The following is a 12,202-nucleotide window of genomic DNA, read 5'->3' as shown; positions in this document are numbered from 1 at the left end:
CACTTTACATTTACAAAAATCTGGTGCTACAATAAAAAATGTATATAAAACAGCAACAAAACAAGGACCATACAATACAGATTTCACATTAAAAGATAAAAGCAAAACACGTGTTATTTAACCAGGCAGATCCTGTTGAGATCGCAGATCTCTTTTTCAAAGGAGGTCTGGGCCTGAAGGCAACTTATTGTACATATTTTTGTGTTGTGGTGGAAACCGGAGTACCCGGAGAAAACCCATGCAAGCACGAGGAGAACATGAAAACTCCACACAGAAAGACCCCAGGTCCGAACCGGGGATTGAACCCAGGACCTTCTTGCTGTGAGGCGTCAGTGCTAACCACTGAGCCGTCGTGCTGGAAATCATTAAAAACACAGAGTAAAAAAAGGTTTTTAGGCCTGTTTTGAATCTTCTTTTTACACGGAGCATTCGCACAGGAAAACCAAAGCCTGAAATGTTGCTGAAATTCACAGACAWCTCCCAGATACGATGTTGAAGAGCCGCGCTACGTCCACAGCTCAGCGCTGTGTTAGCCATCGCTAACCAKCTGTATAAGAGAAGTTCCATGTGACAGCAAACCTCCCTGACCTATCAGCTCCTCCGTCCTCTCGCTCATTATTTATTGTTGTGTAAACAGACGGATGCCGTACACAGAGCCTGAAAATTGATAAAATGATGACAGAAGAGGCTAAATGTTGGTTTTTACCTGTCAGACTCCAAACCTACAGCTGGCACAAACTCGGCCGCTGAGGCAGCAAAGATCCTGGCTGAAAACCGCCGACTGATGAGGGAGCAGAAGGAGCGAGAGGAGCAGCTCAGGATACAGAGAGAAGAAGAAGAAAGGTGAGATTATTAAAGCATTTAGGGGAATCTTACAATAAAATAAGAGGAAAACTAAATACTTATACTGACAAATCAGATTTTATGTCATTTATGAGCCTCAGGAGTATAATTATATTTTTCTAAATCTAAGTAAGAATTTAAAGTCGACAAAATTACGTTTAGATTCTCTAAAAACAGTTTAATTATTACTTTTGCTGGTCTCAGACTGAGAAAAGAAGAAGAGGCGCGTTTAGCAGAAGAGGCTCGGCAGAAACGCCTAGAGGAGGAGAAGAGGCTGGCCGAGGAAAGGAGAGTTCAAGAGGAAGAGACGGCTCGCCTCGCCGAGGAGGAGAAGCTGAAAATGGCAGAAGAAGAAGCGAAAAGGCAGGTGGAGCTCCAGAAGGAACGAGAGGAGGCGGAGGCGAAGGCCCAGGAGGAGGCAGAGAGGGTCCGACAGGAACGGGACCGGATCATGCAGCAGAACCAGCAGGAGCGCATGGAAAGGAAAAAAGTACTTGGAACAGAACTTGGAATGCAAGTGGCTGCAAACRTTTGGGTGTCTGATAAATAAAACCTGTTTTGTTTCAAATTTAGAGAATCGATGAAATAATGAAGAGGACGAGGAAAGCGGACCAAAACGCCTTAAAGGTGAGCTCATCATTGATCAGCTCACGCATTATTTGAGACGTTTGTTTTCTGACTTCTTGATCCTTTATAGAAGGATGAAGATAAATGTTCAGAGGAGAATGAAGATGAAAATGAGGACCAGATAATGGGTGAAACCAAAAGTAGGTGTTTCCTTTTTAACATTTAAATCTGTTGTGTTGCTCCTTTTTTAATTAAATGTCAAGATGATTTATTTGTGTCCAAATAAATGCTTATAATTTGCTCACGACTTGATATTATTGGTAGTGCTGGGCAGTATGAGCATAATTTTACATCATAGTATTTAACAATAGCCTGGCCCTTCTTACGCAGYTCCACTCAATTCTAGTTTCTCTTCACTGCTCCGTCTGGGATTTCTCCCAGAGACAAGGATTTCTTCTGGAGCATTTTATTCGGGCCAATCAGAGAACAGAATGTCGATTTTCTGCGCCGTGTCTGCTTGTAGTTTATTTCACCTGGGCCAATCAGCAACCAGAAGGCGGAGTTTTGAACGACGTCGATTTTCTGCGCAGTGTCTGCTAGTTAGTTTAGCATACGGCAGTGGAGGAAGTGAATGAAGCCAGTCTGTGTTAAGGCTTCCAAACTAAATTAAATTCTGGTTCCAATTTCCGGTTAACTTCTTAGCTTAGCCTCCTTCACAGTGTAGCTGGCACACATACATCGCGACCGATACAATCAGTTTAAACTTCAGCAGAGGCCACGCCTCCAGCAAGAATCGTTTTTCTATAGCAGCGAGTCCAGACCCTCGTACGAAGCAAAGTGAAGGATGAGGGTCTGGTTTTTACCAGGCTAATTTAACACAGCTGAAATTTTTTTTCCATGCATTCCCATTTGTTTTTAAAGTGGGCCTATTATGCAAAACTCACTTTCTTCATGTTTTTAAACTTATTTTTGGGTCTCTACTGCTTAGAGAAGCAGTCCAAACACCAGAAAAAAGCACCCAGCTGTTTTTTAGCTGTAATTATATGTATTTTTAGGTATCTAGAAACATGGTATTTCTCAAAGCACGTTATTCTGACGTCACAATAACAGTCACCTAGCAACCTTAACCAGAGTCCTGCTCCTCACGAAGCAACCCGAGGTGAAGCTCCGCCCACTTCCTCAAAAGACGATAGTTGTTCTGTTTTTACAGCAGCCACAGAGAACAGAGATGCCTGGATTCATTTTATTTTTATCTTTGATGACAATGTTCTAACAATATTGCAAAGAAAGCTGTAGTTTGTGAAAATAATTTCACTTTGGAAACTTCTACCATGTCGGGGGGCGGAGCTAAAGTAAACAAATGAATAGGGGAGGGGGGGTTCCATAGTAACTTCTGCATACAGCACGTTCTGGAGAGAGCTGAAGAACAGGAAGAAATGAAAAGGTAAAATTTCATTATCTGAGATTCTTTTTGTGAATTAAATCAAATGAACATGTTTTGTATAGCCCACAGATGGATCCTAACTTGTGCTAAGACCCYCATAATAGGCYCACTTTAACCTCATTTTCTACTGGTTGAGAATCTTCAGATGACTTATGCTTCACTTACCCTAACCACGGTGATACCTTTCATATGGCCTTCAGTTGGAACATGTAGCCACATCTTTTCACAGGAGATGTAAAGTCACAGTTAAAAACGTAACACGTAAATAAACAACAAYAATCTGGGTTTAGCTCTASYATCAGTACTTGTAAGTCAGTTAAGTTGCTAAACTTACATTTAAAAACAAATTCAGTCCATTTCCTGGTTTCAGCTGTGCAGCGAGGAAAAATGTCCCCTGTGAAACAGTTGATTGGAGGAAGCTTGGTTCTTTGTTTTTTGAGTATTTAAACCGGTATGCAGGTACACAGAAAAACCAGTGTTTGGTACGACTTTGCACACTGCCCAGCTCTAATTATTGGTAACGTGACTAATGATATCAGATAGTTCTAGTTGCTCAAATCCACACCTTGGTGCATCAACCAAGTCACTAGTGCAAACTGTTTTTCTTTTGTGTATTTGTTATTGGTAAATTTTGAAATGACCAGGGAYTTTTATTTTCTGTGTCCGTTGTTGCTGCAGATGAAATGGATGATATGGAGGATTACAAAGATCTGTCGTCTGATGARCCTGTGATGAACAGAGAAGACCCTCTGGGCAGTGTGAACGGACAGTCAGAGACGGAGGACAAAGAGAACAACAACGGCACAGACGAGACTCAGGCAGAGAGGTACGGAGACATAAATACCTTCTTTTTTTTGTTAAAGTTTTGGCAAAAGTTTYCCTCAAGGTAGTGWATAAATGTGGAGAGATCCTGTAGAACTATCCTGTAATTTAATGTTYCCTCCTGCAGCCCGGTCCCTAAAGGCCACCTTGTTGAGGACTCAGAGTTACTGAACGGACAGGACTCGTCCACCAAAGCAGAGTTCGTCTCCAGCGTCAACGGCAAGTCGAACCAGTGGAGCTTCGAGGAGCTCATCGACGTTAACCTTCATTCCAAAACGCGGCCTCTGGTGGAGTCCGAGGACTGTAACCAGGTTTTAATCAACTGTGACGGGAGCGGAGACGGAACCAGGGTGGCCTTCGAGGACAAGGCGACCCCCATCAATGCCCTGCATTCCTCTAACCAACCCATAGAAGCCATGCCAGGTGAGGAGTCACATTCACTTTTTTATTTTTGATCAAGGTCTTTTTATTGTTTTTTGTTTGTTTGTTTTTTGCTTTGTTTTTTTCTAATTCTACAGTTTAATTGTTTTTGTTTTGCAGAAATTTGATGCTGCGGCCGTTGTGATGATTTTTGTAAAGTTGCACTCCAAAAGGTTCCTGAATCTTCTGTTCGTTCCAAACAGCTTCCTCTTCTTYCTCCTCCTCCTCCTCTTCCTGTGGAAGCTGCACAAGGTGAAGTGGGAAGACCACCCTAAGTGCTACGTTTGCATCCCACACATGGAAGAAACAGACAAAATGTTTATCTGAGAAAATCACGCTTTAGGGAACTATTTCATTTCCTTCCACCGTTCTTGCTTCAGGTATCTTCCCCCTCGTGTTCCTAATTCAACTTTGTGTCCAAACGTAATTTTTTTTGTAAGTTTTGCCTTTGATAGGGGTGCATCGTTTTAATTTATTACTTTTTTCTTTTGTTTCTTTGTTAATGTTATTTTCATGTGTTTTTGAGAATATTCCAGGACAAATGCACATCAGGTCATGTAAATTATAATGTCAGTTACTGAAAATATGTCATTAAGTTCTGTTCTGTTTCGGTGGGATTTCACTTTTTGCTTGTGGTTCGTCTGAATTTCCTTGACTGGCTGCCTTTTCATGCAGCATCCAGCAGCATGGCCTTACCTTCTGGTTCCCAACTCTAAAGTGCGAAAGTGGTAAATTCATAATGCGCACAGCTTAATGCGTGGATTTCCCTTTGTTTTTTTTTGTTTTTGTTTTTGTTTTTTTTGGTCTGGCCTCTAGATGGCCTCCTAAACAAGAAAAGTTCCAACAAAAAGTTCTCCAAAGTTCCCGCGGTGTGTTGAAATTGGGTTTGTGTTCAGTTTAGATTTTCACATTATTAATATTGTTATTTTTACAATGTGTGAATAGAATTGTTGTTCTTGTGTCTTTTGTAATTTACAGCAGTTGGATCTGGTTTTATTCCTCTTCTCTCCCCACACCCAGCTGCTTCAGTAACGTCGACCCTTTATAACACGCAGGTGCAGTTAGATTCAGCTGCTCCGGAGCTTCAGAACTCACCTGTTTGTTGTTTTTGCTGAAGCGAAGGCTCAGATCTGAAGCGATCTGCTCCTTCGTCTAGATTCTGCTCGTTGTGACGTTYCCAGTTCWGCTGCTGCATCTGACAAACCRCATTTCAGCTTTTCCTTTTGGAGGAATGAGCTGTTTGTGAATGAAAAAGCATTTCTCTGTTTATTTAAATGTTACTGTTTTTGTGAATTTAATCAGTATTAGGTCATCCAAGCCACGTTTAGGACGAAGCGGCTCAGGTTGAGGATGAATGAAGTMTCCTGATTGGTTTCCCTCTCGAGCGGTGACTTGTTCTAGGTCGGCTGCATTCTGCTTGTTTACTCTGGGACCCCCACACAAAAAAATAACATCAAACCCTCTTAGCCCGTGCTCTGCAAAGCAGAAGGTCAAGTGCAGAACTGTTATATTCAAACAAGGCGTTTAATCGTGCGTAAAGTTAATTGACCTATCAGATGAGTCACGGTTGTGCCTTGTGGTGCTTTTAATGTCAGATTTTTTTTTATGTTGTATCCAAAAACAGGGGGTGAAATGTTCAACGATTGGCTCATCAGCTCAGGTTTCAACTAATCTACTGTAGAACAGATTCAACAAACATTTTATCTCATCGTTTTTCTGGTTCAAGTGATAAATATAAGGTTTGAGAACTTTTTGCCTTTTCTGGGGATAACTAAAATCTCTTTGTACAGCTTAAATGATCTCAGCTTTGATTTTAAAGCTCAGTGAATGTAAYATAATGTATCTAATATCTGCCCGCTTTCAGCATTCATCTTTTCTCTTATGAAATTTGACTGCACTATCGTAGGTGAAAGGTTAAAGGAGTAGCTTTACTGTATGGACAAACTAGAAGAGCAAATAAAACCCACGTTTCTGTGATTTATGYGACTTTTACACAAACTGTCCTTCCTGTTCCACTGTCCGCTCATGAGTACCTCCTGTTCGGGAGCGTAAATAGTTGCTGCTTGAACTCATAATGTGTGTATTTTTCAGATCCTGCTGCATTTTTTGGKTCTCCAATACAGAACAGATTAGATTTCTGTCCTCAAAATTGACTCGAGTGATAAACTAGAACTGTGCCTTAGATTGAGATTTAGTTTTTTTTTTTTGTTTTGATTTTATTGCATTACAGTAAACTAAACGTGTCCTTGCCTCGACAATCAAGGGTGACTCTGTGAAGATTTGGTATCAATCCCACCTCCCTGTCCACTAATAAAACCTGTACTGTAAATATGTAAGAGCAGATATTATTCAGACTGTTGAAACAATAAAGTCTTGGAAGAATATTTTTGTCACGATTCAGTTTCCTATCACTTTTCTTTATTGTTTTGCATCAAACAGGTTTTGAATACATGCTTGTTTTGAAACAGATGTGACGGATTATAATGGAAGCTGTTCGAGAAGCAGTATTTAACCAAGGAAAWGTTCCAGTAAGGCACGAAACAGAAAAAACAAAACAAATCTTGAAACAGATTATAGGAAAACAAAATCTCACTAAAAACATTCTACATTAGAAATCAGACTTCAGTCACTGACAGCTACTGCAGAACGCTGCATGCACGCTAATAAAGAGTTATATTATATTTTTAAATCAAAGCTGAACTCAAAGTGACTCTTAAGCATCACTTTTGCTTTAAAACTGATTTCAGWTGCTGTTTACAGCTTCTTAGCGCAGTCGGGGCAGTAGATGTTGTCTCCGTTGAGGACGAAGCGCTTGTTGGCCAGAGAGAGGCTGCATTTCTTGCAGGTGAAGCAGTACTCGTGCCAGGCAAGTCCCTCGTAATTCACCACGTTGGTTCCATGGCCAAACCCTGCAGACAACGAGGCACCTGTGAGTTTATATTAAACTCTGTGTTCCCAGAGAACAGGAACAACCTGCTTATTTAGACCCTGCAGTGTTTGATTCTAGGCTCCCATCACTTCACAAGTTTGTGTTTCTGAACACAGAATGAAAGTTTTACATTTGCAACACAATTAATACTCAAACTATGGAAGACCAAAACTGACATAATTAAAAATAAAAGCAGAAAAATATACTTTGTGTTACTAAACACAGAATAAAAGTTTTACATTTGCAACACAATGGAAGAACTGACATGATTTAAAATAAAAGCAGAAAAATATAAATGACCCCCCACCCCAAAAAAAAAGTTTAATTTAAAACAAAAGGCAAGAAGGAAAAACACTACATGTGCCTTTTGTTTTAAACTAAAGTGAGGCAACACAATCAATACCCACATAATTCCTGCTGCTTCCTGTTTAATGACCAATAGGAGAGGAGCTAACCCAAGAAGGACCGCCCACTTCATTTGCATAATGAAGAAGAAATGCATAATGTAAAAACAGGAGACAGAAAAATGTAAAAACATCACATGGAAATAAAAATACTTGTGGGGGAAAAACAATAAAAATAATAGATTTATTAGACACAAATGCAGCTACAAATAAAAAGCAAAACAAAAAAATATCTTTTAAAATAATAAAATTTTAATTATGTGCTAAAATATATTTGATGGAAATAAGCTGGAAAAATACACATGAAGGTCAAATAAATTTAAAAATGAGGTGAAGTTTTTTTTTAATTAACTGGTGCGTTTTATTTATTTATTGTGCCATTTTTATATTTCTGCCTTTATTTTTTATTGTCACTTTCAGTCCTCCATAGTTACATCACATATGCTAGAAGGCATGTAAAAAGTGTATATTATGAGAGAATTATGTTCCATTAATTTACATGGAAGTGAGGGACATATAAAGGGAGCGCTTGGTTTCAGCAGCTGGTTACACACAGCTCTTGTGTGACGTCACACTTCCAAGTACTTTGTCATTAAATACCAGCGTAAACATTTGACATTCTAGGTATATTTTTAACTTAGCCTAGTTCATGATGGTTATTTTGAATTAAAGTGCATGTGTCAAACTCAAGGCCCGCAGGCCAAATGTGGCCCACCACAATATTTTATGTGGCCCGCAGGAGCTACAATGCTTAATGTCTTAAAATAAGCACAAGCTGCTWTAAAGCCGGCACTTAAACTGCATCTCCCATAACGTATGTTGATTGTTTTACCCACAAAATGAAAACATCCCACCACGAGGCAGAGGTGTACAGGGTTCAAAAGTAGCAAAATCTGCGGTGAAAATGTTTTTGCTGTGTTTTTATTGGTTCATTTTGCTGCGGCCCAGTTGTACTGGGAAGTGGGAATTTTTCATCTACAAATTGTAAATTTAAATAGGGACAGCCCTCCAGTGGGAATTTCCCATCAGAATTCCCACTTCAGTTCAGAATTAACACAAAAGACCTCAAACAGAAGAGTTGAGTGTMGAATGTTGGTAAGGCTTGGAAATGTCAACCGCAAGAATCAGCCTTCAAAAACATCTAGAATATGCTCAGACCTCTTTTGTTTTTTATAAAAGTATAAAAATACCTGGATTCAGTTTGATTTGAAGACATAGTTGTCTAGCTTACCAGGATGGTGACRTTGCTAGCAGCCAGCCTAAATGTGTTGTGTGTATCCCGATGGCCTGTGGCACCAACCTGTGATTGGGTTCTTGCAGCCGTTGCACTTCTTGGCCACGTCGGTTTTGTAGCAGTCCACGCAGTAAACGTGGTTCTCGTGGGAGGTGAAGCGAGTCCCTGCCAGAGGTTTGCGGCAGGTTTGGCACACAAAGCACTCSGAGTGCCAGGGCTGGTCCTGGTAGCTGATCCCTCCAGAGGTGATGGGCTGAAAAAAAGAGAGGCAGAGAGAGCGTCGTGTCGGAACAAAACGAAACCYGAAACGTTCTGATGAGGTCGAGCTTTAGAACAAGAACAGGAGTTCTTGTAGGAAACGTGGGRCAACGTGCACCTGCTTGCAGTGGAAGCACTTCTTGGCAAACTTCTTTTCGTGGCATGGAGGGCAGTAGATGTCATCACCTTTGGTAACGAAGCTCTGCGTACGGATTGGCTGATTGCATTCAAAGCACTTGAAGCATTCCTCGTGCCACATCTTGCCCTTGTACTCCACATTCTTGGCYCCTAAATCAAACATACAGACACTGCATGTTAACCAAATGTTCTGCATAAAGTATAATTCCCCCTTTTTCGTTTGTAGATGGTTGTTTCAAGTCAAAGCAAACCTCAGGACCACCAGCAGACCCACCTGGCATCACCACCTTGTAGCAGCCCTGGCAGCGGTTTCCGTCCTCCCTCGACCCACACTTGCCACACATGATCTTGCCGTCGTCCCGGGCGTTGAACGGCTCGCTGGCCAGCGGCTTGTAGCATTTGGCGCAGCGGAAACAATCCTCGTGCCAGTAGCGATTCTTGTGGTGCAGCTCCTGAACACAAAAAGGGTTTGAAGGTAAACAAGTTGTCCGCTCAGCGTCTTCGTCAAAGTTGAGTTTGATTCCACTCATCGTGTGGATGAGAGGCCAGGATCCAGAGATGCTGAGGGATGCGAGAGTTTATGGGGTTCCATTTGTGCCAAAAATATGTTGTTGTGCCTTTGTCCATGTTCTTAAACCTTGTGTTGACACATAATGTTRTTTTGTTCTGTCTATACAAGTATACAAATGTTCCAACACCATGTTTACCACCATGTTTTGAAGAGCTTGGATTAGACTTGGATTAGAAACGTGCCGTTAAAGTTGTGACGACACTAAACAACCTGTCATCTTAGGAGCACAAAAACATCAAAAGATGCTGATCGCTAAAGAGTTCGAACCTCAAAACGGTGATGTAACACCGAGCAACGGCAACGATTTGATCCTCTGCTGATGTTTTGCCACAAATCTGTGTTTTTATCTTTGATTCTTCTCGACTCTACCTTTGCGTCGGCTCCGATAGGGCGCCTGCACTCGGCGCAGGTGTTGGCGCAGAGCTTGTCGAAGCACTTGGTGCACACGTGCTTCTCGTCCTTCTTCACGTACTTCTTCCCGTGCAGGTTGTCGCGGCAGTAGTAGCAGTCGAAGCGGTCGGTCATGGTGGAGGTGAGGTAACTCCTGGGGCCTGAGGGGTTCAAACGGAACAGTGGGTGAACTGCAAAGAGTTTCTGTTGGTTCTCAGTGTGCATCGTTTGATTCAAACAGTTAGTGGGAAAAAAAACTTCATTTTAATGTAAAGTGATTCAGCTAAAAGTTGTCTATTGTAGCTATATCTGCGTCCTTTTTGTTTAAGAGGAACTGTTTTCTTTTATTGCCAAAACATTATGAACACATGGGTAGACAGTTTTAATCTTTGTGTTATTGATAGTTTTGACCTTAATCAGCATTACAGGTGCCTTCAGCTTTTCGCCCAACATTCAGCCTGTTTAAAAGGCATAAACAAGCGATAGGGCAGCTGAGCAGTGTGCACACGCTGCAGAAAAAACAGATCTGAGAAGCTCAGGAAAGGTTAAAAGCATCCATGTTAAAGGTCATATAATCTCCAAGCGCCTTCATGTTCTTCTGACTACAGCTAACAATATATAGTATTTTTAAGGTTTATAGGACTGTAACCAGCTTTCCAGGAGGTGGGCGCAAGAGGGAATGCACCCCCAGGCTGATCAGGCGATTGTTGAGATTAGTAGGAAAACAACCAGAAGGTACGTCAGTTTTATCAAACTATTTGTCACGTTTTGAATTTTAGCGAGCTCCAATGGGATCTGTTACTGACAGGAAGAAAAAAAAACAGTTCATGAATTCCCCAAAACGTAATGTTTCTGGAAGTGATGAGATCAAACTTACAGTATGTGTTGATACCAAACTGCTTCATCTTGAGTTTAGAGACTTTTTCTTTCTGTTTTAATCCCTGAATGATTCACAGGTCAGCGTTAAGTGGTTTTAACTAAAAGCATTCCAGGACTGTGTAGCGCAAACGTGGAGAATTGCCTCCTGTGTGAAATCTGAACACCAAAACCTTTTTTTTTCTTTATCCTCAGACTCAAAAAAGCAACAATTGCTTTCTATTATCTCCCCTTTTGTCCCCACTCTTCCTGCCTCAGATAAACAAGAAGAAAAAAACACACAGAGACACTGATTCTTTCATTAAGTCTCTGTTTCCATATTTTGAACTTTCACCGATGACTGTTTTAACTACAGGGACATAAGGAAAAAGCCGAAATTTGAAGGACTCTTTTCATCAGACTAGAAAGGCTCCTCTGAAGCTAAATATGTTTGAAAATGAGCTTTTTCTTCTKTATTTGTAAGAAAGGGTTATTAAAAGCTCAGTCTGTCTGTGACAAAGAGCCCATATTTTCCTTCATGTTGTCTCATAAAGACACTGTTAGATCCGGCTCTTAGCAGCACACTGAACTCATGAGAGGTGTGTGTGTACTTGTTTTGCCTACAGAGTGAGGACATTTTCCCAGTCCTCACTTTGTTTTCTGCTCTACTGTACTTTACTAGTTAGGTTTAGATCAGGGGTGCCCAAACATTTTCCCTGAGAGGGCCAAAATTAAACTCAATCTGAGGGCCGCAGGCCAAATGCAATAATAAAAAAAATGCTTAATACTTAAGTAAAGTTGTTTTATTTTTTATGATTAAGCTAGCAGCCAATGTGGTTGTCCACATTCTTTAGTTTATTTTTTTCAGCCCATGGACATGGAGAAAATTCAACTAATGCTCAGGCAGCAAAGACTCATGGGACTTTTCATCATTTAAAATTTGAGTATATGTGGTCTTATAAGGTGTGCAAATGTATATATGGCTTAAATATAATCTAAATGTCTCTTGTAGTTACTTGTATTTTATATTTAATCTTAGCATAATTACAATCTAATAACCAGAACAACTGCTGGTGGGCCAAATCAAATGGCTAGGCGGGCCAATTTTGGCCCGCGGGCCCCACATTGGGCACTTCTGGTTTAGATGTATGGTGTAGATTAAGTTTTGGATTAGGTTAGGGTTAAGTATAGACCAGTAATGGTTAGTTTTAGGGAAAATGTCTGGGTTAGGCATAAATACAGTTAGAAAAAATGAATGGAAGTCAATACAATGTCCTCAGTTTGATGCAAATACAAGTGTGTGTGTGTGTGTGTGTGTGTGTGTGTG

At 40.8% G+C, this 12,202-nt stretch overlaps 2 protein-coding genes across 14 annotated transcripts in view; one reads left to right on the top strand and one right to left on the bottom strand.

Annotated features, from left to right (window-relative positions):
* map7d3 (MAP7 domain containing 3) overlaps positions 1 to 6,480 on the top strand; it is a 24,996-nt gene extending 18,516 nt beyond the window's left edge. For 12 of the 13 annotated variants that reach the window (XM_014004554.1, XM_014004545.1, XM_014004529.1 and 9 more), the window contains 7 exons: positions 714 to 843; positions 1,048 to 1,333; positions 1,417 to 1,470; positions 1,541 to 1,610; positions 3,533 to 3,680; positions 3,804 to 4,099; positions 4,217 to 6,480. In XM_014004554.1, coding sequence (XP_013860008.1) covers positions 714 to 843; positions 1,048 to 1,333; positions 1,417 to 1,470; positions 1,541 to 1,610; positions 3,533 to 3,680; positions 3,804 to 4,099; positions 4,217 to 4,224 — 992 coding nt within the window. In that variant the 3' untranslated portion in view covers positions 4,225 to 6,480. The remainder of the gene's footprint in view (positions 1 to 713; positions 844 to 1,047; positions 1,334 to 1,416; positions 1,471 to 1,540; positions 1,611 to 3,532; positions 3,681 to 3,803; positions 4,100 to 4,216) is intronic. The other variant, XM_014004537.1, reaches the window with a different exon arrangement.
* A 12-nt stretch (positions 6,481 to 6,492) lies between these two features.
* fhl1a (four and a half LIM domains 1a) overlaps positions 6,493 to 12,202 on the bottom strand; it is an 8,308-nt gene continuing 2,598 nt past the window's right edge. Inside the window, exons 2-6 of the mRNA XM_014004685.1 lie at positions 10,000 to 10,181; positions 9,334 to 9,511; positions 9,040 to 9,209; positions 8,730 to 8,916; positions 6,493 to 7,005 (exon numbers count right to left, since the gene is read on the bottom strand). Coding sequence (XP_013860139.1) covers positions 6,851 to 7,005; positions 8,730 to 8,916; positions 9,040 to 9,209; positions 9,334 to 9,511; positions 10,000 to 10,181 — 872 coding nt within the window. The 3' untranslated portion in view covers positions 6,493 to 6,850. The remainder of the gene's footprint in view (positions 7,006 to 8,729; positions 8,917 to 9,039; positions 9,210 to 9,333; positions 9,512 to 9,999; positions 10,182 to 12,202) is intronic.

Source organism: Austrofundulus limnaeus, unplaced genomic scaffold, assembly GCF_001266775.1.
Source record: "Austrofundulus limnaeus strain Quisiro unplaced genomic scaffold, Austrofundulus_limnaeus-1.0 Scaffold1, whole genome shotgun sequence".
Classification (NCBI taxonomy): Eukaryota; Metazoa; Chordata; class Actinopteri; order Cyprinodontiformes; family Rivulidae; genus Austrofundulus; species Austrofundulus limnaeus.
Note: the sequence above shows the minus strand (reverse complement) of the source record. Positions and strands in the feature narration are given on the sequence as shown.